A 25881-nucleotide genomic window follows, 5' to 3' on the forward strand; every position below is an offset into this window, starting at 1 on the left:
TACGTTATGATAATGGCTATTGATTAATGTATGAGTGATTTGTGAATTTGGGGACGGCCATCTCTACTTTTGTCATTTATATGACAGTGACAGGTGATATAAAATGTTTCTTCTTCCTGCTCTATTCGTTTTGTTTTGTGAAAATGATTACTAAACTATTTCGTTAAATAAATTTGTCCATTTTCATGTTGAAGTGTCAAAAACTAAAAAACAACTTCTATGTTTGTTTTCTTTGTGTTATTTTCTCTAGTTGTCTCTCCTTGCACCGCACATGCACACCACAAACCGTTTCTAACTCTTTTTATAACTTCGATTTGTTTTAATTTTCAGTTTTTATGAATAGTTTATTCATATTTTCCCCCTGATTCAGTCTCTGGGATTTGACATACTCACGTCCCACAGCGATATCCAGTGGCCACCAGTTGTCAGAGCAGCTTCATCAGTGATTTTAAAAACCAGGAAGATTATCAGTGAATGACTTTCTGTGAGAGACCTAAGTGTCCAACCCTGGACGTCTTTCTTAAATCATGCAATCCCCCTGTTTGTGACACCCTGGATCCCTCATCACACAAACAAAATGACCTGAGTGCTGCTCATCCTTCATCAGAGGAGGAGCAGGTTCAACAGGCAGCTAATCCACACTGTGTGTAGAGATTAAGAGGAAACTCGAGATAAAATCTCCTCCTGTTATGTTAAACCATTCCTTAAACTATTAAACTTTGAAAACATTCATCTCAATCAGACAGGGACAGGTAAAAAGATCACAAGTTGATGTGAAATATGCAATGGTCCTTCAGAACCACTTTTATTTCCTGCAGTTTTACATTCACCTCACGTTCACATATGTCTCATGTATTAATGCTTTGTAGTGTTAATTAAAAATTGTTTATGTAAAAATCAAAAACAAAAAGCAGAATACTCATGTCTTTGATTTCACCTTGCTGTTAATCAATAAACCAAAACACAATACCTTTGGTAATGACATGCAACATTTCTTTTCTATCTTTTCTTTTAATTTATTGTTCTCAATAATGCCTCGAAGTGGGACGGTTTTCCAGGAGGTGTCGCCACGCATGTATTTAACACACATACGAATTGGTGAAGATTTCCTTCCCTTGATTTTTGAAAATGATCAGATCATGCAGTGTCATGTGTCAAATACCCTCAGCCTACACAAACGCCCCACACGTGCACCACACACACACACACACACACACACACACACACACGCACGCACACACACAGGCACACATTTGCGAAGCTATCCTCATTAGGACCTTGCATTGACTTCCATTCATTGAGGACCATCTAACCGTCAAATCAAAGCCTTACCCTAACCTTAACCATGTCAAATTCATACCTCTAACTTTAAAGGGGAATTCCGGTATTTTCTGGGTCCTATGTTTATAAATTTGGTTTGTAAATGAATGGTACTTGCTAAAACTTTTGGAATTGGTCCAGTAGATCACCTACACCAGCAGCCGTAACACGTTCACATTGGCTACAACGTAGTCTTATGGGGCAACTGCGACCGTCCACAAAATGGTAAATGGTCTGTAAGACACTAACCACAATTCACATCTTACTCCTAACCTTAACCAGGACCTCAGTAATTTTGTTTGCCTCATCAGGACCAGGCTTTAGTTCCCATGACAAGGTCAGTGTTTATATTGGAGAAGGTCCTCAAGAGGTAACAAAAATCACATAAACACACTCAATGAATGTTGTTGCTACAAGGAGGATGTGTCAAGGTGAGAATGTCCCAGTGCATTTAGATACATCAAACCTGCAGCTTCATATTTACAGTGGAATTTCCTGAAAAAGCAGACTTTCTCCATATGTTGTCATTAATGTCATTCTGTCAATCAAATATTGACTCTGTCCATTGTTACTGATCAATCTTGACCTGTCGACCTCTGTTTGTCCTTCACAGAGACGTCTCCACACAGGACGACCCTCTCCGTATGTAATAACGCCTCACCTCCCTCCCATCCTCGCTACCACAGCCCTCCGGCCGATGCACTATGAGAACTGGGAAGAAACTAGCGTCCCTGTAGGTGGGCGGACTGTCGCTGAGGGCCAGCTGGCTGGAGTCGGACCTGCAGCACTGCTCGTCCACACAGCAGGGGTCCGTCAGGTTGCTGCTGTGGCTCCTCCACAGCGCCACGGTGCGATGGGAGCCGTACATGCGGCAGAGAGACAGGCGAGACGTGTCCGAGGAGAGGTGGGACTGGAACAGTGCTCCACGGCAGGAGAAGATGGAGGAGCAGCTGGAGCTGGTGATGGTCCTCCTCCTGCCTTCCCCGCTTCCTTGTGCGGGCGGCTCGCTGCTTCGCCGGCACTCGTCCTGGCTCTGGAGAGCACCGTAGTTCTGAGCTGCCTGGCTGCTGTCCAACAGGAATCCGTTGGAGGATGAGGTGCACTCAGTGTCATGCAGTGAGTTAGAGTCGGCTGTGCTCATGTTTATCAGCATGGCCTCTGAGTAGCTGGGGATCACCTGGCGGTTGCAGCGGATGTGCCACTCCATCTCAGTGCTGTCCAGTGTGTCTACTCGAGGAATCGCACAAGTGATGTTATTCCCCACCGGCCTGTCCTCATCCAGAGGCGACGGGCTGCTGTACTCAAACCCAAATAGTTTTTCTATGCGGTAGTGCACGTAAGAAGTGCGGTACTCTATGAGCACCCTCAGAGGCCAGGAGAGCATGAAGAGAGCTGCGAGCCAGAAGGCAACATGGGAAGTGTACCAGGGCATCCTATCTGGGTCCACGAAGGCGATCAGGTTTTCTCTGAAGTCCACGTTCTTTAGCTGCATCCCCTCCCTGGCCTCCATGTAATCGTCCAAACCCTCGATTTCAGAGAAGAACCTGGCTCTCTGGTTGAGGTAATCGTTTTCTGGACCTGCCTCTGTGAAGCTGAAACACTTGGTGAAGCGCAAGCGAGCGGCCGGATGTTCCTCCAGGCCACTGAGGTCACGCGATACATCCTTCATCCCACAATGGCTGTAGTCAAACTCTCCCTCTGCCACATGTGTGTTGACCCTTTCGTGGTACACCTGCGTGGTGGTGTAGGCGTCCCCGTTACGGTATCGCGTGACCTGCCGAGTCCGTCGCACAAAATGGTAGCTGATGGCCTTCCACCAGATGCAGGGCTGGGCCTGCCGCATCCGCAGCACGCGCTCGTACACGCTGTCCACGTCCGCCTTGCACTGCAGGTCGCTCCTGGCTCTGCAGTGCCAGCACTCCACCATGTACAGCACATAGAGCATGAGCAGGAAGGCCAGGGGGATGTAGATGTAGCCGTCAGAGCAGGGGCTGTCGTGGTAGATCATCGAGTGGCCTCCGACGCCCCCCATCCCAGACGCCCCCCGCATGGAGGAGGTGAAGGAGGCCGTGAAGGAGGAGGTGAGGGCAGAGTTGAAGCTGATCTTGGTGACCCGGGTGAGCTGACACCAGGCCACCACGCCCACACAGCTGTACATGAGCAGGGAGAGCAGCAGGCAGCGCCAGTGGGACTCCCGGCAGACACAAGCACCCAGGGACTGCTGCACTGGATGCTGCTGCAGGGAGAGAGAGTAATGAGGGAAATGCACTTTAGAGCAATGAGCCTCGGAAACATGGCAGTGATATCATGACTTGCAGTAGAAGTGCAAATGAGGTAGCTGCATGATAAATCACTAAGCTTTTCCCATAGCTAAGCGTGAAGTAAATCAAACCAAAGAAAGATCCGCAGAATTAAATTACACCAAGTTGTGTCCCTGTGAGGCTGAGTGTCAAAGCAGCTGACAGACAAATATTAACTGAGGTGTTCTCATCCTGAAATTAATTTAATTTAGATTGGCAAAAGCACCGGCTAGTAAAAATGTCACATTAATACCAGAGGGTAGTGATCATAGTTAGAAATAGAGCCCAGCTGACTCTGAGCTTAGTAGGCAGATATCAATATAAATGCTTGATAGTTTAATATATTTTACATTAATACAATATCTAATATTTGCTTTTTTTAAAATGTAAACAGATAACATAAACACTTTTGTTAATACATTTTGACAAAGATATCTACAGAGTGGGACATTTTACCGTATAAAAATGTTACATATGTAATAGAGGCACAGTTACTTGCTTCTGTGATAGGATACATATTTATACATGGGCCCTAAATGTAATTGGGCTTACAGTATACAGTTTGTAGATTCATCTTAACGGTGTATCAACTCATACCTTCATATTTCCTTGGGGGGGCTGCAGGTGTGATCATTCATGTTTGGAACCATCAGGTGCTATGTGATAGGTGTAATGTAAATGGTAATATTTTAATATTTAAATACAATAATAAATTGTGATTTAGAACGTTTTTTTTAGGGATTTTTCCCCCCAGAATCATTAAAACCATTTTTATCATGCTGTAATTAATAATTGACTGTATATAATATAATATAATATAATATAATATAATATAATAACATATCTCCCTGCTTTACACTTCATCTGATGGGGACATGGGTGGTGAGCTCTATGCAAACAAACAAGAAACACAAAGTGCTCACATTTGCAATAAGTCAAATTGTCCAATTCAGCAAAGACAAAGCTATTTCATCAGTTACACTGACAGTGAAAGAAGCTGCAGTTTAACCCTTAAAACATGAAGAGATTAAACCAGAAAGTTTACAATATATACAGTATATAACCTGTGAGAGGGGTAGTTAAGGATCTTCACTTTTTAAATATTGTAATTAGATCCCATCTCGTCAGACACATTCATTTAGATTTTTGAACGACTCTGGGGCCCTTTGTAATATTCTTATCCGGTCGTCGTGGTGACATTTCTTCCCATGAGACCAGGCTGCGTTGCTGTCGACAACCTCTGGTGTTTTATGGAGTGAAAAGATTTATGCTGACAAGCGGCCATCCATTACTGCACTGACACAGGGGTGGAGATGTCACTTTGCTGCATGGTTCCACCTCAGTTGTTTATGGAGCAAATGAGGATTCGGTTCTCGTGTACGAGAGAGGAAGGAGTATCTCATTCATCCAGGGCTCCTGACTGCTGATATTACACACTGTGTACTCATTCACCTTAATAACATTATGGGGTAGTTTTTTTCCAGCATGTTTTTATTCTCACATTTTAAATACCTCTATTTCTAAACCCTGACAAGTTTATCCAAATCAAAGCTCAGATGGAAAACCAGTATATCCTTTGTCACAGTCAGCTGAATTAAATCTGCTGGCTGATGATAAACAGGAAATTTTGTTTGTGACAAAAATCTAATCCACTGTAGCTTATATATATATATATAAATATAAATATCATATTTATATATATATAAAGGACATATATGCAATGTCTGTAGTGAACTTGTGTCATTTTACTGTCTGTTCATGCCTGATTGCACGCAGCAGACTGTCCAGATGGAATCATTACTTCATGCTAGAAGAGACAGAGAGGATGATGGAGCAGACACATGCAGGTTGAATGAAAGAGATCAACACTAAGGTATATGGGGCCTTGATTAAAGCAGTCAGACACAACTCCATCCAGAGCAACATCCACCCATTTGCTGGTGACGGCATGTTTCCACATCACTGGAGTCGACTGTGGCCATTACGTGAAATGTACTATTCTGACATTTCAGCGAGAGAAGATTCGGTTTGGCTGCAGGTGGAAGGAATCGTACGTGTAATTTAAAATACATTTCACAGAGAGGATGAGCCACTACAGAACAAAATCTGAATTCAGTCTCTTATAGAGTCACACAAAAGAAAATGTTGTCTAAATAATGTAAAACACGTCTAGTTAGTAAACTTGCACCTGATTGTGGCCTTGATTAATGTTTCAGGAAGAAGCAGTTATCATTTCTGACTTTACCTGAAGTCATTCAGATATGGTGTATGCATTTATAATTTGGCTCAAGCATCCCGAGATGTATGCGTGCCAGCAACATGTCTGGGGCTGTTGCATTGTCCCTGCACCTCTCACGCTCTGCTGAGGAATTTTATAACTCAACTGACTCAAATTTCGTTTTTGATGATATAAGGGCTGAGGCGACAGACTGGAACACCGGAACAAAAGTCTGAACGTGTTTTTAGTCCCTGTTACAGCACTATATCTTTGTGCTGTATTGTGTAATGTATTTATTTTGTTTTATTTCATATGCTGATTGATATATGATTTTGAAATAAAACTGAAATAACCAACTATTCCCACATGTCTTTTATTTTATCCAACTTAAAACTAAGATAAAGAAACTTAGTTGATGTCTACACCTACCTCCTCCAGAGCATCACTCCCAGTCTCTGGATCTTCCTCCTCCTGCTCCTCCTGCACCTCCTGCTCCCCCTGCTCCTCCTGCTCCTCTCCCTCAGCATCACTGGGAGCGCTGGCCGTCGTGTCCCCCGCAGAGTCCCGGTCTGAGGAGAGCATCCTGCACTTCTCGCATGTCAGGGAGGGAGAGGGTTAGAAACTCACTCCTCCTCTTTGCATTTCACATGCTCACTTTCTGGAGATCCCCCCATTGGCTTTTCGTGGCCCCGCGCAGCTTCACAGAGTCTGGGCCGGAGCCAGGAGGCTGAAGCCGCTGCGGCTGGTGCTGATGCTGCTGCGGCTGGTGCTGATGCGGCTGCGGCTGCACGGAGCGGGGATCCCGCCGCGGTCCTCCCGACGCTCCGGGCTGAGGGGGGCGGAGTTGAGGGATTTCACCGCAGCAGAGGCAGAGCAGGTTGACCATGGTGCAGTCAGGCCCGGGTTGTCGTCAGTGTGGCCGGGGCTCTGGGGAGGAAGTCACCGGATCAAACCGTGCATCATCAATAAAGAGACAAACAACACCGCATACACTGTGTGTTCATCCAGATTGTCCGACTGTGCGGGAGGAAGGAGGCGGATATGAATCATCTCGGACGTCCGGCGACACGAATGAGAACATGCATTAAACATAATCCACAAATAACTCGGTTTAATGTATTATAGCACAATATTATCATCCAAATTACCCGATATGTCTTCTGCGAGACGGACGGGCGCAGTCCCCAGGCCTTCCGTTCCCTCAGTGCTTTTATTTTGAAGGGTGAGGTTTCGGTGTCACACTGAAAGCCTCCCGTGTGTGCTCGGCTCCAGTTCTGTTGATGACCCGCGGAAGCTGCTCTGCGCTGAAGGTCAGATCTCTGCTCAACACAAACACAACAAACACACACTCTGGTGACTGCGTGCTTTTGTTTTTTTGTGAAGATTTGAACGCTTCGACTGAGCGGAGGTTAGAGGATGCAAGCTAACCGCTAAGCTAACGCGGACCGTACGGTACATTCATGGTGGAAACTTCACCGCACGTGAAAACGATGAAGTTACAGTTAGCTCACGTTAGAAAAGAGACATTTATACGTTTGATACGTTTAAGTTTACTGTTGTCTGCCTCGTCTTTCACCTCTAGATATCAGTGTTGTTGCTCGTGATGAGATTAGCCAAACTAACCAGGTTGATTTTCAATGTGAGCTGATGTTTAATTCACAGTATGAGGCACATGTATCTGTGCAGCACCATTCAGACACAAGGCAGGTGCTTTACAGAGGCACAGAAATACATTAAAATAGACAAGTCACATTTGAAATAGCACCAAAGCATCGAATTATAACAGATTACAGGGATAGTTCACCCCAACATGGAAATTCCCTCATCTACTCACCACTGTGCTGATGGAGGTGTGGGGGAAGTGTTTGAGTCCACAAAACACTTTTGGAGTTTCAGGGGTAAACAGCGTTGCAGCCAAATCCAATACAATTGAAGTTAAATGGTGACTACTTCTTCAAACGTAACAAAACAAGAGATCCACGAACGTACGCGGCTCAGGAGGAGGATGTCAGAGGACATTTAGGAGCAGTATGGAGGCATTTTCAGTTGTTTTCTGTTGTTCTTATACGTTCGAAGAATCGGTCACCATTGACTTCTATTGTATCCGATTTGGCTGCAACCAAATGTTTACCCCTGAAACTCCAAAAGTGTTTTGTGGACTTAAACATTTCCCCCACCCCTCCATCTGCATAGTGGCGAAGTGAATATACATTTTTTGGGTGAATTATCCCTTCAAGACAGTAAAATGCATTTAAAAGACAGGAAAATAGTTGAGAATTAAAAGGAACTAAAAGCTGTGAATTGAATTCATGAGAAAGCTGCAGTAAACAACAATGTTTTAGGCCCTGATTTGAATGGTCCAACAGTTTCAGAAGACCTCAGGTAGTTTGTTCCACACGTGGGGAGCATAGAAACTGGATGCTGCTTCACCCTGCTCTGTTCTGATCCTGGGAACACTGAGGAGTCTGGATGCTTCAGAGCCAAATAGTAACTCAGAGATGTATTTAGGGAACGAGACCGTTCAGTGCTTTGTAGACAGGTAGTAATATTTTAAAATTGACTCTTTGACACACAGGAAACCGTTGCACTGATTTTAGGATCGGTGTGATGTGGTCCACTTTCCTGGTGTTGGTGAGGACTCAAGCAGCAGCATTCTGAACAAGCTGCAGTTTCTCATGATTCTTACAGTATTCAAACCTACTACTATGAGGTTAATTTAAGATGGGCTCAGATAAAACCAGCAGACAAACACAGTTTAATGAACCCGATGTCAGCTTCTAAACTGTTAATTTCGTATCTCATTCTTTATCCGTCACCAGGGGCGTAGCTGGTATTTCTGTGGACACCCACCAACTTTGGCATGCTGGTGTAAACAGGAAGCAGATTGTCTACTCTGCAGTTAGTAGAAAAAATGTCTTGGTTTATGCACATTCATACTACAACACCGCAGTGGTTTTTTTTAAACCAAAACAGTCAGTCAGCAGCGTTTCTAAACATCTCCATATTCAGGGCTAAGAACCTCCTGGAGTATAGTGTGGACGGAAGGTGTGAACAACGTTGATGTAGTTTAAAACTGTAATGTTGCAGTGTCGATGAAATATCTATTAATGAATGGGAACAGTAGGGTCAGGTGTTTGAGAGATACACGGTTGGCCTCAGGTTGAGACACACTTGTATATGATAATTAGATACAACCGTGCCAATGGCATTCATTTATTCTTTTTGTGTCCTTCAGAGGGATGTTGAGACGTCCCAAGCCAAGTGACTCAGAGGAAGACCTCCTCAGAGAGCAGCAGAAGTTTCTGACCTCTGGTGCCCCCTCCGCTGCCAATGTGATCCGCCGGCCGGACAAGAGGAGAGGCGAGGCAGGCGAGGGAGGAGGAGAAGAAAATGGGAAGGATGAAGGACGTCAGAGGGACATGGTCACTATAGAAGGTACGAAGGTTAACTTGCTGACTGTCCACATTTTGGGGGGTTTTCTTAACCAGCATAAACAGTACACCCTATTTTTAGGGAAGCCCCAAACATAATGTCGATCGGTCTTTTTATTGTAGATCTTCCAGACCAGCTCCCTTCTCTGACACCAGCTCCCCCAAAGAAGTCTCGCTTTAAAGCCAGTTGTGTCACCTTCGAGAACGAGGATCCTGAGGCGAGGCTGGACAGACATGACACTCACATCAGTGCTGTTCTCTCCAGGATCATTGTAAGTGCTGGTTGTAAAGCCGAACTCATGCTGCGAATCAGTGGCTCTTTTCTCAGTTGGACCTCTCCCAGTTTGAATACAAGTTGTTTTTCTAATTCATTTTGATGTGAAGATTTTCTCAGTTCTTCAGATTTTAGTTGGGGTCTTGTTTCTTGTCACATTTCACAGCCTCAGTTGTTAATTTTTCCCCCCCCCCCCCCCCCCCCCTAAATAGGAGAGAGATACGAGCTCTACTCCAATCTCTCTACCGGCATTCACAGGCTTGGCATTCCCCAAAGTAGTGCACCGCTCAGAAAACGGCAGTCAGGTACAGATATTGATTTCATTTCTTCTCAAACTGCCGGAATTTTGATTGAGAAAGTGTGGAAAACTGTTTTCAATTGCTGTTAACCATGGTCATAAATATTTTCTCCTTATGCACACAACAGACTTTTACTCACAAGTTATTGTTGTTTTGTTTATACTTGTGAAATGATCCTGGTTTTCGTTTTTAAGTCAATTTCACCTTACACACAGGTGCCTCTGTCCTCAGTTGGAGGAAAGAAAAGCATCTTTGCTCGTCAGATTGCAGCTCAGAGACTCAAGGAAGGAAAGACACCGTTACACTGTGCAGCTGAACCCACTGAGCAGAACCTCCCTCCTGAGACTAGCATGGACACAGATCAGTGTGACGATGCAGGTGATCACGAGTTAACTTCATGTGACTGCTGATAAGTTGGACTTCTCAAGGAGTGTATGACTGATGTCCTACTTATTGTTTAAAATGAAACATAAATTGTTTTACTCTTGACATTATTGCATTCTCACTCCTTTCTGTTCTCCAGAGCCACCTTTAGTCTCTGCTCCTAGACTGGTGTCTGGTCAGGGGCTCAGGGGGCCAGATAGTTCGGGAGACACGCAGAGGATCCACAGGGAGAACCAGGCCAGACTCCAGACAATGTCTCAGTTGGAGATACAGGAGGAGCAGAAGAAACTCTTGACTCATCTTGGTAGGCAGCACTTTTATCCACACGATAGTTTATAGGCATCCAACAAAGATTTAAATGAAGTAATGAACCGTCATGGACAGTAATTTGGTGGAGTTTGTATCTCGACTCGTGCATCCGAACCTCTTCTATTTTTGTTGATACCTCAGTGTGTGACACGATTATTTCTGCTTCCCAGATCCGAGACTGGTGGAGTTTGTTAGATCTCGCAAAGCCCAGAGTGTCCCGTTCTCTGCCTCCCCATCCAAACAGCCCGGGGGCAAAAGCAGCAAGGAGAATTGTCCTCTTGAAAACGTGAGCAGAGAGTCATGCTCCTCCGCTGCCGCTGTGTTGTCTCAGAAAGCCCAAGAGGTGGAGATGGAGGGAAACGAGGAGGAGGAGGAAGAGCCACCACCACCTGCTATGACGGGTATGATTGGTTGAAACCAAACCCTTAAATCACGTCTGCCTGAACAGCTCCTGCACAAGATAGGAACAAACTGGATTTAGATTATGTGGATTACTAAACCGTGTAATCATTGCACATCACCTCTTGCTTTTTTCAGATTAGTGAGGCTGTAACCCCTTTTGCTGAGGCTGTATAATTATTGGATCAGTGATGCTGTAAATCTCATCTCAGCAGCTCACACCCCAACTTATACGGCTCTCTGCCTCTCCTTCTCTTCATCTGTCCTGATCTTCCTGCTCTTGCTTTACTCTCCAGTCTCTTAAGCACCCCCCCCCCCCCCCCCCCCTTGTGTATAAAGGCTGGATGCTAATTGTATAACTCATGCGGGATGCTTGTGCTGCATGGCTCAAGTCCAGACATAAAGCTGATCATTGACTTCACTTTGTGTGATTAGCAGGCCGGCCGGGCTGAGCCAGAAGTAGCCACTCTCCACAATTAAGTTACTGCAGATGATTCAGAGAATAGTCCCAGTCCTGATCGTAGTGTTGCTAATGGATCATATGAAGACAGATCGTGCACATGATTTATTTATATCTTTCTCTTTTGCTAAAAAAGAACAAGTAAAACTGTTTTTTTTGTTGTTGTTCTGGACAAATGTTATTTATTGCCTCGCCTACTACTTTCTCTTCAAGAGAAAGCACCATGTCCTCATTGGGGTTGAGAATATATAGCCCGACAACTCCTCAGCTTCTTACCATAGATTGTATTTAAAAATGGACGTAGACTCTGGGTATGGAAAGTGGAGCCACTGTGCCTGAAACCAGTATTCTCTCGAATGACCAAAAGAGGGCGACTGCACTGGTTGCAAAATGAAGTCCATAAACCCAACTTCCCAATTGATAACATCACTTAACATTTTAACTTGGCGTTTATGGTCATGATCGCTAGTTTCAAGTCTTCTTTAACACAGCATGATTTTCATTTAGTTAATTCTGGTCCCATTATAACCATATAGATGATAAACCATGTATGCTTTAAGGCATGGATGCTGTGTGATTGACAGATAGTACTGTCCAATGGGTGCAGGTGTAGGTGAGGGTAGAGTTTCTTCAAGCTCTCACTTAGGCAGGTATGGTTACTTCTGATTTAAAAAAAAACTAAACAAGATGGTCTTGTACAAAATGCCAAATTGAAGCTTTAAAACGGCAACTCACAAACTGACGGGTGACGTCACAGTTGCTTCTTTCAGAGCATCTTTAAGTTTAGCTACAACCTACATCTCGTCGTCAGCTTTACTGTTGGTTTCATTTAACATTTTGCATATTATGTTTTGATCAGTTATGACATAAATGTTTGGACCAGATTCAGACAGCATATATTGTACTAATACAATATTTTGAATGCATTTCTCCACCAGCAGCAGCATTTCGCAGTGTGGTATTTGAATGTGAGCAACTCTTTGCTGCCAGTGTTATTATCTCATTAAATAGAGTTGATTTCCTGACAATGCTGTTTTTATATTGTCATATTGTTTGGCTATATGGTGCTGTCATGATGTGATTTACAGTGTTGTCACAACTACATACTTGATATGACATGTGATACTCTAATGATATGATGTAGCTGAAATGAATTTTTACTGGATGATGAAAAAAATCCACACTCAAAACAAAGAAAAAAAAAGATGGTTTTCTCAGTGTAGTGGTAGCTTTTGTTCACAGTCTAACCTGTTTGTGTGTGTGTGCGTGTGTGATTCAGAGGAGGATCTGCTGGTGAAGCCTCAGAAAGAATGGGTCCACATGGATAAGCTGGAGCCAGAGAAGCTGGAGTGGATGAGAGACTTGCCTGCACCTAGAAGGAAAGGAACCAGAAAGGTGGGGGTTTGAGGAAGCCTGCCATTTTCATTCAATTCTACTCGAAGCCTTAGTGGCAGCCTGGCAGGTGAAAAGTCTTTTCCTGAGTGAACGCACATTGTTTACCTGAGCCAACAGTCTGTTTTGGTTCTGTGTGCCCTGACAGGAGATGCAGGCTCGCTTTGACTTTGCTGGGAGCTTGATTCCACCCACTGAGGATCTTCCCACCCACCTGGGTCTGCACCATCATGGAGAGGAACCAGAGGTCAGTCAAGTCAAAATACAGTATTCATATTTTAGTGTTTAACCTTTGTGTTATTAAGGTGGCTCATGGCGCTGAGTACAGCTCCTGATCCCTTAGTGCTGGTGACAGCCATGGCTGCAAGCACATTTTCGGCTTGTCCGTCCCTTTCTCATTAAAGTTATTTCTAATGCGTGCCTTGAGGGAATTTCTTAAAATCTGGCACAATTTGGACTCAAAGATGAACTGATACAAATTTGGTGGTCAACAGTAAAAGGTTGTAAGTCTAGAATTATTATTATTATAATAAAAGACAGCAAGGTGGTAATTCTATTTTAGTTCTTAGTATTGTCCATTTGAATGCAGTGTTTTGCAAGCATATGATTTGTCAACTTGAACTTTGGGGTCACTTAGAAACTGTTATATATTTTTTCCAGTGAGCATATTTATTACGAACATCTGCTAGTATTGAATAAAATGTCAGTTTTAGCCTTTTATTCTGGAATCATTGTCATATCATGGTTTGTTTTTTGTCTGTAACAATTTCATTCTCAACACTTATGATTTCTCCCTCCAGAGGGCAGGTTACTCTCTGCAGGAACTCTTCCTGCTGTCTCGGAGTCAGGTCATCCAGCAGAGGAGTCTGGCCCTCGGCACTCTGGCCAACATCCTCTCAAAGGTACACTCACTTTCTTTCTGTCACATATACCTACACTGTCTGTTCTCACTCACATTATTTTATCCTGTAGGCATGTGCTGGAAAATACCAGTCAGTTCTGAAAGGCAGCGTGACGTCCACTGTGCTCGACGCCGGCCTGCTCTTCCTGCTCCGCTTTGCACTGGACGACAGCGTGGAGGGAGTGATGTCTGCAGCGGTGCACGCACTCAAAACTCTTCTTGTGTGTGCAGAAGATGAAGTAAGACAACCTGATGTCTGACAGCACGTCCAAAAACCATCAGTCTTTTTCATAGACAGACAGATTTAAGTTAAATTCATATCCCAAGATTATTATACTGTCAGTTAAAAAAATAAAGTTATATTGAACAAATTGTCACTGTTCATATGAGTCCAGTGTCTTGCCCCAGTGGTTTTTATCCATTTTGTTTCTCCTCTCAGGAGTGTTTGGACTCCACCTTCTCCTGGTTTCGCGGCCTGGCCTCGTTCCCTCTGCTGCCGTCTGCTCAGGAGGAACAAGATGAGGAGGATGAAGTGCTGGACGAGATTATGAAGACGACAGCCAAGGAGAAGGAGGAGAGGAAGACTGATCATGATGTGGCCAGGCAGGATGTTATCAAGGTAAACGAGCAGAATAAATCCTTTTGTCTCCATTCCTGTTCCATATGTATATATTTTACTATATGTATGTATTATTATTTAAAGTAGTATTATGATAGTAAATGTGGAGAAGTGGAGAAGTCCTGTAAATGAAGGTTGAATGATTATTTGTTTATTCTTTTTTTATTCCTGTGTTTTAGGGTCTGCTCAAAATGAAACTGCTCCCCAGGCTACGTTACATCCTTGAGGTTTTCCGACCATCTCCTCGAGTGGTCCAGGACGTCCTGAGCATCCTGACTCGTATCGCGAGGCACTCGTCCTCTTCTGCCACACAGGTAACTATAGCAACACCTCCACACAGTAAATATTATAATATATAATGTATATAAAATGTATTTTAAACTGTGTTTCACCCTCAGGTGTTGGACTGTCCTCGCCTGATGGAGACAGTGATGTCTGAGTTTCTTCCCACCTCTTGGACAGCCCCGTCTTCACCCCTGCCGCTGTCTGTTTATGGACTCCCACAGGCCAGCGCCATGAAGCTGTTAAGAGTTTTGGCGACTTCTGGCAGACATGCCTGTGCCAGACTGGTACGTGTCTGTAATCTGTCAAAGAGATTATCACTGAGGATTTATATATCAAATGTCTCTATTTTGACAGCATATGCAGACGTGGTTAAAAGTGTTGGTACCTTTTGATGAGCACTGACACGTGCACGTTACATCAATGCCGGGACACACATCATAGCTGGCTCTCTTGCTAACGTACCACGCTAGCTTTCCATGCAATGCTAAAGAAAAGTAAATAGAAAATAAACTTCACAACCAGGCTTTGGTTTGACACATTATACAACAAAGAAACTGTGAAAAGGTCTGAATTGTTGCTTATTCTACAAAGATCTTAAACAAACAAACAAACAAATCTGGAAGTGGCGACAAATCTGTGTATTGAAGAGATATTTCAAGCAGACTATTGTCTAATTTCACAGTTGTCGGTTTTGGATCATTGTGCGCACGTCAAACATGGTGAGGCAGAACATAATTGCAGCACGCTCCAGGTAAAGACTACAAGGCGATCTCCATGTTCATTAGTGTTCCTGTGAGGTTACAGTATTATTAAGACGTTGTGGCCACCAGAGGAAAATTTACCCCAGATTGAACAGAAGAAAAGTTTAAAAAGAACTATGGAGAAATAGGGTAACATCAAAACAGATAATGGCTGAGCTCAAAGGTACATCAGTGTCCAATGAAAGTTTCCTTCATGGAAGAAAACACAGGAACACCCAACTTTTGAAAAGAGAAACATTGAAAAAGAGACCGGACCGGACATGGATCACAAGATGTATTATGGGGCCAGAGAGTGACCTCACTTCCCATTACAATAGCTACATAAAAAAAATAAAATAAAGAACCATTTATAGTTTCTTAAATATACTTCTTACATAATTTATCTGTATCGTCTGTTGAATTTCCCTGCTAAGATTGTGTTAATGTTTTTCCGTTTTTCCTACATGCGTGTATACATTAATAATATATCTTCCTCTCTCCTCTCCCCAGTTAAACTCTCTGGGAGTGAGGGAGCGTGTGTCTTGTCTGCTCAGTGCTGAGGTCAGTGAGTTGCTGCTGGAGCCCAGCGAGGCCCTCAGGATCACCACTGAGGCCTACAGGCTGTGGGCTGTAGCAGCCGCCTACGGACAGGCCTGTAACTTATACATGTAAGCTCACACTACAAAGCGTATTTACTTTCTTCTTAGCTCTGGTTCTATCGCTCCGGATCCGTTGTCCTGCTAGATGCTTGATTTTCACCTCTGCTCGTCTTTGATTGCTGTCGTTATTTTTCCTCAGAGACCTGTACTCGGCCTTAGTGAAGGTGCTGCAGTCCGTTCACCGAGCGCTGAACCCCTCGGATCATCTGCTGCCTCTGCAGCTCCAGCGAGTTTTGGCTCTGCTCTCTTTGCTCACACAGGTCACACACACTGCAGGGTGCCATCAGGAGCTACAGGCCGGCATGGTCAGGTACAGACAGAGGAATAAGAAATAGATAAAGAAAACCATGCTGTTACATGACACATCACACCACTCTCCTTGTTATCTACATGGCTCTCCCTCTGTTTTTACTTCAGCTCTCAGGGAGAAGAGGGTCCCCCTCCTCCTCCAGTGTCCTGGGGTCATGTCGCAGGACTGCAAACCTCCATGTTGGGCCATTTAAAGGGATTTGTTAAGAGCCTTGATAATCCAGTTCAGAAAGACAGCAGCCTAACTCTGATACCAGCTTACCTCGTCTACCTAGAAGCTTATTATCATCAGCTCTCCAGACAGGTACCATTTCTTCTTACCTGTATGTGTGTATGTGTCAGTCATTGTGAAGCCTCAATAGTATAATAAATATGAATTTAATCGACAACACATGTCTGTATGATGTATCTCGGTTCCTCAGAAATGTTTCAAACCAGTGGAGACTCTTCAAGAACTGGAGCAGCTCACATCTGAGGTTCTCTTCCCGTTGTTTTCTCACCATGTTGTGCGCGACCTGATGAGGAACCTCAGGTATGTTTGATTTACTTAAAGTTACTTCTTTTGTCAGATAGTACACTCAATATCGACATAGTGGAAACAGATGACAGTTACTAGCATTTTTAATGTCGTATTCACACTACAATAATGTTGACATGATATTGGGGTTCAGGTCGTTTTCATTCCCATTGGCTGGTTATTTACTTGATTCTTTACAATGCAAATGTCAGTAATAGGTGAAAACATAAACCCAAAGATGAACTGATTAGATTTTGTTGGTCAAACATCACGAGTCAAGGTCACTGGGACCTCACATTTTCTGAAGGGGATTTATCATCACATCCGTCACAAACATTCACATGGATTCAAGGATGAGCTGATTGGAATTTGATGGTCAAAGGTCGAGGTCACTGTGATCTCACACCACACCTATTTCCGTCACTCATTCACACAGTAATTATGAGAAAATGTACCTCAAATGTCTGATGGGATAAAATAATGAATTAATAGTTAATGGCCAACTTCACTGGCATCTGCAAAAACACTTCTCTGGTTATAATTCAATGATATAACTCAGGAACAGAAGACAGATTGTGATCATATTTCCTGCAACCTGACTGGTTGGCAGAGGCTTACGACCACGAGGCAGTAATTCTCATTTTGTTATTTCTATCAAATGTTTTGGATCCATTTTACGAAACATTTGATTAATTATTAACTTTTTTGGGGGGGGTCACACCAGGTCTTCCTCAGTGGTGTGCAAGGCCCAGTCTAGTCATCAGGGCCCAGAGCCCACTCCGAGCCTCCCAGGTTTGGCCTGCCCAGGCTGGAGGGATCGTCCAGGCCTGGTTGGCCCCAGCTCCCCCTTCCCTCTTCTCACAAGTCTGAGTCTCCTCCTGCAGACACTCACAGGCATCCACAAAGGTCTAAGCTGTAAGGTAGGCTGTACAGAAGAGTCTGAATTCTTTATACTATATATTGTGCTAGGACGGGGACAGGAGGTGAGGTGATCATTGGGGTATTTAACTGCTTAACTCCAGTCAAAGACGAAGAAGTAATTTGTAAAAGGTGTAGTATTTGTTTGGAATAAAAACCTGCATCTTCTCAGCTCTATCAGGCACATAGTTATAATAGTTTATAGTTGTACACTTTGCTGTATCATAGTATAATGAAAATAAAGGCTTTCTATTCTATTCTTGTGGCCTGTCATTGAGTTACATTTTGCTGCCATCTTGTGGCGACTCATAGACAATCCCATATCATTTATCTCATCTTTCCTATTTTCTGTTTCTCTCTGTTTTTCTCTCCACACTCCCACTCTCCAGTTCAGTGGCCTCCTCCTGTCAGAACCTGTTATTGTCTACCTTCGTAGTTGCAGTCAGGCGACACCCACCCTGTCTCACACCAGAGCCTGGCTTCTGCGACATGAGCATCACCTCCTCTACCTCCTGCTCAGGCTGGCACACAGACTGGTAAATCAAAACCTGCCCAAGGCTTTTACATATGTGTTTAATTAGGATGACATGTATAATTATGTGTAAGTGCAGGTGGGACTATTTCTTTAAACCATGATGTTTGGACAGCTTCAGACTGAATCTGTGTTTATCTGATGTTTATTACGTCTATATTTTTATCGTCACCAGCCTGATGGTGTTTTCCTCATTTTTACTTCATATATTTATATATTTTTCTTTTCTCAGGTTCCCATTGATGCAGAAGTAGCAAAACATGCATCACTCTACCACCAGGTGGCGCTGGTTCTCCTGCCATGGTTGCTACCAGGCAGTGAGTACTTGGCACATGAACTGCTCTCCACCGTCATCTTCAGCAAGGACTTTATATCGTGAGTTTACTTTTTTATTTTACGGGGATCATTTTGGGTTTGGTGCCAACACCATGATCAGCCTAATGAGCCTGAGATGTGATTCTGACTTTTTTTCCCACCATATTTCATACATTCCTTTATAAATAATCATGTAGATTATTGCTTGTAAAACAGTATCATACTTGTCTGTGGAGATTCTTCATCATTTTCGTAAGACTCTGGTTGACGAGAAGTGACGACTCAAGTATCCAAGACCTCGTCCACTTGGACTCGATTAAACTCCTCATGAATAGGGCTCATTGTTATAATCTAACTTCACAAATTAGATTATATTCAAAATCACATTTCTTTGGAATTAGATTAAATTTACCTACGACCCATTTCCCCCAAGAGTGTTGTCTGACGTTCTTCACTTCCTCTGTAATCCAGTGTCACTCAGTCTGTGTTTGTTTTGTTTACCGCGCAGTGAGGGCCACAGCGGAGGGCCGGAGGCTGTAGAGCTGGGGGAGCTGAAGCTCCACGAGGAAACACATCACCTCACATCTCCCTCCCTCCAGACCGTTGGTGCTCTCCTGAGAGAAGCCTGTGTCCAGCTGCCATCCATCCGGGGCTGCTTCCTCACTCACCTGGCCCATCTGGAGTCCACCGTACTGGTGTCACGAGACGCATTCCTGGGCCGCAACCCTTGGATCAACTCCCATCTCCTCCCAGAGCTCACAGGTCCAACCCTGCCGTCTGACTGGCCATTCCTCCCGCTTCTCAGCCTGTACGAAAGGGCGGGTGCGCCTGATGGTGGAGCATTAGCGGTGGAGGAGCTGCCTCACGGGTCTCTGCAGATGGTCACCCACTGTCTGCAGTGGCTGCTGCTGCTCGAGGTCTGGAGAGAGGAAGCTCTAAAGGTATAAGTTCAAGTCCAGTCAGTTTTATTTTGTCAAGTAGAAAATCACATAAATTACCTTTTTAGATGACTTTTCAATCTCTACAGAACATAGAATCATTAGACCAGTGATTTGAACAAGAACATCCAAAACAACAAATTATCTATTTTTAGACTCTGACAGTTCCATCTATAACTAAACTAAACTGACACTCAGCTCACCTCCGCCAAAGCCCAAAAGTTCCCTTAAATCAAGCTGCATCACATTGCACACACTCATGGATATCCTCCCCGAGATCCAGGCATTATTCCCTTGAAAAATGTTGAAAAGATTGATTAAAAAGTACCTGGATCCTCCCCTTTGTTTGAATCCATGTCAAAATTGAATGGGTTGTTTCTTGGCCCGTGTCGCATGGTTCCATCAAGTATCGTGGAAATCAGATCAGTAGTTTTTGCGTAATCAGACAGACGAGTGAAAACATTTGTTAGGTTGATGTTGAGGTAACAGCATTACTCAGGGTTCTGAGAAACTATAATAATCAATAATTCAAACAGACTAGTTGATAATAATATTTTAAGCCATAATTATATGTCTATGTTACACAAATACTTGTCTTTAGTCTTGATCCTCTGGTGGTGAAGCTTCTCTTTAACTGTGTGTTTTTGTCCTGTTGTCAGGTGATCCCTCCGGTTGCCAAGCTCGCCCGCCTCTCCTGTGTGTTCCTGTGTTCCAGTGACTTGTTCCTGGAGAGACCTGTTCAGAAACTGACCTGGGGTCTGTTCAGGACTGCTGACAAGGTCTGATATAACATTTTTACAATGTGTAATATTCTTGCTCTTGAGCCCAAAATAACGAGGCTTAGATCCTGATAAACAGAGGCTCTCGATTTGCAGGCGCTCCAGGCTGGACTCTTTGGACCTGAACGTCCCTCCTCCAGGTTTAGCCTCCTTCCTGGACTTATATTCAGCTCTTTTGGCTCAGTTCGAAGCTGTGTCCTTTGGAGACCGACTCTTTGGCTGCTGGGTCCTCTTACCCCTGCAGAGGAGGTACAACGCCACCATGAGGCTGGCTGTGTTTGGGGAACATATGGGGATGTTGAGGTCACTGGGAGTCACTCTGGAGCAGGTAATATTGATGATACCTTTATTCGTCATTAGCTGCCCTTTCATCTTTCTCAGCAGTTTTACAGTTGTTATCTGTCTCTTTTACATATTCTGTGATGATTCAGTGATGAGGATTAGAAGTGATTTTAAAATCTCTGTCTTCTCATTTGAAGCTGTCCATCCCTATCGAGCGCTTCACCTCTCCCCCCGAAGACTCCCTCCCTCTCCTCCGTCTCTACTTCCGCTGTCTACTAACCGGGACCCTGAAGCTCCGCTGGTGTCCGATCTTGTACGTGGTGGCTTTGTCTCACGTCAACTCCTTCATCTTTTCTCAGGACGCTGCAGCACAGGTACGACACTGCATGGCACACCACGGAACAAACACAACGTCCACAAATTGCTAGAAACAAGCTAATTATCTGCAAATACCCTGCAAGACAAACTGTAACAATGACAGAAGCTAAATTTAGCACCTAAAGAAGCTGAAGATGCGAAAATCTCAACTGCATTCGCTGCAGAAACGGCTGAAGTAGAGATTCAACACCTGGAGCCTGAAAAGTGAATTAAATTGTCAAAGCAATGCTGAAAATATTCTTGCTTCATATTCACTTTATTTATGAACTCTATTTATCATAACCCTAAACCTAATGTCTGATATGAGAAGCCTCATGTCCAGCTCACAGTAGATTGTCCATATTTTATCTTGAGCTGACGACGAGAGACGTAGGCTGTCCTGTACAGATCCCTGTGCAGAAATACTTTGGTAAAAAAATCTATATTTTAAAAAGTTTCATATAAATAATTTACCTCCCTAATATCAAATCCATATTGGTCGGGCTCTAATAGAATCATAAATGTCCTGAAAGAGCTAACAATGTTGTTATTGTTGAATGGTTTCTGTATGAATGTATGTGTGCACATGTCCTAGAGTCTAAAAAACATATGGAAGAAGTCAGTGAAATAAATTGAAGGAATTTAATAAAGATCAGCATTGACACAAATAAGTGATCTCTTTCAGCGCTGGAAATGTTTTGGTGATTTATAAAATCAGCTCCCGAAAGGCATCTAAAATGACTCCAAGCCGTCTCCTGATGGAATCTGTTGTCCTGCTTCCTTTTTATATGTTCTGATTATGTATTTATGATAAGTGCTGTGCTCTGTGCTTTTCTAAATTGGCCACAGCGGAACCTAAGGCGAAGTTGCATATGTGTGATGATTTAGCAGACCCAGAAGGGGCTGCAGCTGCACCGTGGACTTGTGGAAAAGGGCCTCAGCACTTTTACAGGGATTCCGTGCATTTTCGGCATCACATAAACTCATTGGGTGCAAGTGCTTTATGAGTCTACAAAGCAATCCTCACGTTACTGATTACGGTCAGTGGAGCAGCCACAGACTTGACTCTCACAAATGCAACTTCCTCGCGTTCATAAATACTAATTTGCGTCACGGTATGCAACGGCTATTTAACTGTGAGATTTCTGGAGCTGACATCCAACAATATGAAACACATTCTTTCGGAGCAGTGAAGCTGAAAACGTTCATATGTGAAGCGTTTTTTCAAACACTTCAGTGCGTCACTCGAGTTCATGCAGGAGGGGTTTGATCTTTAATCTCCTCGTCCTTTTCCAGGAGGTCGAAGCAGCTCGACACAGTATGCTGAGGAAAATCTACTACCTGACTGACAAGGTACTCTTCTCCTTCACTCTCTCATTCTCTCTGATCTTTAGATGCTGCAAGGTGTTTATTGATCGCACCAATCTTTCCCCTCGCTTTGTCACGTTCTAAAGATGTTTTCTCCACGTTCTTCTCACAGACAAGTCTCTTTCCTGCTGTTTTTCCATCTCGTTGAACCACGTCCAAATCACTGTTGGACTGCTGGACTGTTTTCTTTTCCCATCTATGGCTCTTGGAGCTTAGTTTTTATTTAATTTGTCACAAATGTTCAGTAGCTGTTGTGCTTTTATGTCTTTTGATTAATTATGTGTGTGGCGATCCTCTCGTTCTTAGTCTTTTCATGTAGAAAGGTACTTTGAGTTCTTTTTTTTTTTTAAGGAATTCACTTTTTCAATAAAGCCTTTCAGACAGTTTTTGCTTTGCTTAAACTTGACCTGATTTAGGCACTTCTAATTATAAAAGTAGATGATATAATACACTAGTTTCGTCTATAAACTGTCTATGTTCTTCTCACTTCCATCTCTCTATCCTCTTCATTTCCAGGTGTTGAGGAACCACTTGCTGCTCTTTCCGTCTTCCCCAGCAGAACTCGGAGTTCGGGTTCGACATGTACGAGCAGTTGCCTCCCATCAGGGCGAAGCGGTTGGGGGGTGTGCTGGTCTGCAGGACGTCAGCGATGTCAAAGGAGACTGAGTGAAGCAGACAGTGGGAAAAACTAAGGGGTAGTGAGTCAGAAACAGACGATACAGAGAAGTGACAGTGTAGGACTGGAAGGAGAGATGAGGGAGAGCAGAGAATTCTGGGAAAGAGAAGTTGGCAATGGAGAGATAGTGAGGCCATAATTTAAAAACAATAAAAGTGTCTCATCAAGATGGTTTGGAACAAGAAGCACGTGGTCACGAGAAAATGTTCTGTGGGGCTTTTTTGCCACAGGAAAGCAGACATGAGGTTGACTCAGACAGAACTGAGTGAAGAAGCAGTTAGGGCTAAATTAGAGACCATCTTAGAATTTGATTACATCTTCTGCAACATGATGACAGTCTGACCAATGAGGGTTCAGTCGTCATTACTGACGTGTGACTCATCAAAGATGGTCTGTAGTTTTACCTTCAGTGATCTGCCAGTGGTCCACGCCCCTGTTTCTAAACCCCACACTTTCCGCTCCTTTGCTCAGATGACACCCGTCATCGGACTCGCCCTTTATTTTGATCTGAACTACAAATCTGTACTGTTTTCTGGACTGTATCTTGCACAGCTGAGATGCTTTTTTGCTGTGAAAACAGATAAACAAAGCCTTCCTGCTGTGACGGCTGGTAATATTACAGGACTATCCCTGGAAATTATCTAAATGTTTGTGTTCTAAATTTAAACCTCTCTGAACCACAATACAGCTTAAAGCAAAATTCAAACTAAGCTAATAATGAAGTGGCAGACACAGCGAGGTTTCCTCTGAAGCAAATAGGAGGAATTAATCATGAAAAAATTAATTTGTGACACCAGCACTTTGTCAGACTTACTGTGTGTCAGCCACATTTTGTAAAAACAACACAGTACGATTCTTGGCATCTCAGAGTAAAGATTAATATCCTACTTAACAAGTGCCTGCATTGTCTTATTTTGTGAATAAAACCAGATGTCGAATGTGTATAAACTCTGCAGCAAATTTTGTAGCACCTGTGGCTGCATCACAAATACACGCTGATGGAAACTGCCGCAAACATGGTTTTTCTTCAATGGGTTTTCATAGATTACAATCGGTCAAAAAACCAGCATCAAAGAAAATGCATCCAGATGAGCAGGATGCTTTGTTCCCTCTGAAACGCCACTGATCAATAACACGCACTGTGACGACCCTCACTGACAAAGACTTTAACTTTTCCATTGAAGCTGCGACCGCTGTGTCAAAAAAAATCAGTGTTTAATCAGATTTGGAAAATGCCCACAAGCTGCCGATGTGTTTCCGTGCATGTGCTTGTACATCCCCTATTGTGCTCGGTTTATATAAGGAATGAACTGCATCATATTTACGACCTGTTATAACACACTGGTGAAGTTCCAAATTCAAACTTGTTAAACACAACACATGATTGCACATTTTGGCCAGAACTTCAGAGAGTGTTAATATATGTAGCCGTCTTCGGGATGAATTAATTTAGCTTTTTAAATATAACAAAAGCATTTAAAAATAGACGCAGTACATTTGCCAGAAGAAACTTGTAAATTAGATTTTGGTGATTTCATTATCTTCTATCATAAAAATTCCATCCCACCCCAGTAATGTCCAGATTGCCTTGATTTATTAGTTCGGACATGCATAACTGCAAATGTGTTAAATATTTGATTTCTTTAAGCATTGCAAACTCCTTCATCATCTCACCCTCATTGTAGGCTCCTCTCCTCCTCCTGGTTGCAGCTGGTGGTTTCAGACAGAGCACATCCGCTGTAGTTTTCTCTATTTCTAGAGATGATAGCGTGTTTTTTCTTTGGAGGATGACCCTCTGCAACACTGCAGCATAGTAGCTTCAAATACAGCAGGAGGAAATAACATGAAGGTAGAAATGCAAATAATTCTTCAACAGGTTCTGATCCAGAAGTAGAAAAAAATCCTCCAGGGTTTAGAAGTATTTTTGTTGAAAGTAAGCTTGTTGATGCAAGACTGGAGAAAACAGTTCAATAACAATACGTGACATATTCCTTATCATTTAAATTAATGTAAACATGATTTTCTTTCCACGGAATGTGGCGTAACCACAAATGAGTCCTTTGTTTGGAGTTTTGATGTTTTCACTCAGCTTCTTTAAAAAGTCTTTAATCCCAATCATGTGAATTTTAGGCCTCAATGTGTCCTGATGATTAAGTTAATGTTACTTTTATGAAGTTGCATTTACTTTGCTCTTGCTTTTGGAAAACAATGGCATTCATCACATTGAAAAAAAAAAGAAGTCAATCTACAAAGCAAAACCAAAGTGGAACAAATAAACCCACCAGAACTCCGCTTTCTACGGCGTTTGCTTTTTTACAGGACGTAATTGACAAATTACGCATTTTGTCCATGATGGCTTGCCATACAAATGCGGCGCCTAGGGGGAGAGACCCGTGAATAAATTCATTAACATTGCAAGTAATTCTGGGACATCAATTAAAACCCAGCCTCCTCCTTCCCTCTTATCCCCGTGTGAATATTTGATGCTTCTCCAGATTGTATTCATACAGTCTGGATGTCAGATGGCCGCTGTTTCAATCCCTGCAACAGGTGGAGTCCATCTTTGTCAAGCTGAACTGGAAGGTTTGAGTTAAACACAAACTCCTACAGCCTCCAGACAGGAAACAAAGTCCCTCTGATACTATTTATCAAATAAAATCAATCTGAAAAATAACAAACAAATTGGTTAACATTTTCAATCTGTGCCTTCTAACGCACTCTTTTTGTTTGCAGTCCATCGGTAATGCGATTGTGACTTTTTGGTTTGATGTCCGTCCAGATTGTCACATGACATGTCAGAGCGTGACTGGCACCAGACAGCTTGATGTCATGTTGTTTGTTCATCCCTTTGTTTGTTTGTCTCTCTGGTAAAATGCAGATCTTTTTTAATGAAAAAAAAG

At 43.2% G+C, this 25881-nt stretch overlaps 2 protein-coding genes across 2 annotated transcripts; one reads left to right on the top strand and one right to left on the bottom strand.

The window, feature by feature from the left end:
* Positions 1-1076: 1076 nt before the first annotated feature.
* Positions 1077-7086, bottom strand: LOC117755837 (transmembrane protein 151B). The gene is made up of 3 exons (XM_034575962.1): positions 6987-7086; positions 6268-6765; positions 1077-3556 (listed from the first exon to the last, which is right to left on the bottom strand). The coding sequence occupies exons 2-3, from the start codon at positions 6418-6420 to the stop codon at positions 1928-1930; spliced, it is 1782 nt and encodes a 593-aa protein (XP_034431853.1). The 5' UTR covers positions 6421-6765; positions 6987-7086; the 3' UTR covers positions 1077-1927.
* Positions 7042-24706, top strand: rpap1 (RNA polymerase II associated protein 1). Its single transcript, XM_034575964.1, is given in 29 exon segments — positions 7042-7148; positions 9074-9273; positions 9393-9541; positions 9756-9848; positions 10058-10220; positions 10366-10530; positions 10706-10936; positions 12674-12789; positions 12935-13033; positions 13587-13688; positions 13759-13926; positions 14127-14306; positions 14486-14620; positions 14705-14875; positions 15842-15999; positions 16130-16300; positions 16408-16603; positions 16722-16831; positions 17541-17736; positions 18124-18270; positions 18499-18641; positions 19090-19522; positions 20179-20298; positions 20378-20626; positions 20778-20954; positions 22234-22290; positions 22822-22845; positions 22847-22931; positions 22934-24706. Coding segments are annotated over 28 exon segments (4272 nt in total). The 5' UTR covers positions 7042-7148; positions 9074-9077; the 3' UTR covers positions 22972-24706.
* The last annotated feature ends 1175 nt before the right edge of the window (positions 24707-25881 follow it).

This window comes from Hippoglossus hippoglossus, chromosome 22, assembly GCF_009819705.1.
Source record: "Hippoglossus hippoglossus isolate fHipHip1 chromosome 22, fHipHip1.pri, whole genome shotgun sequence".
In the NCBI taxonomy this organism is placed as follows: domain Eukaryota; kingdom Metazoa; phylum Chordata; class Actinopteri; order Pleuronectiformes; family Pleuronectidae; genus Hippoglossus; species Hippoglossus hippoglossus.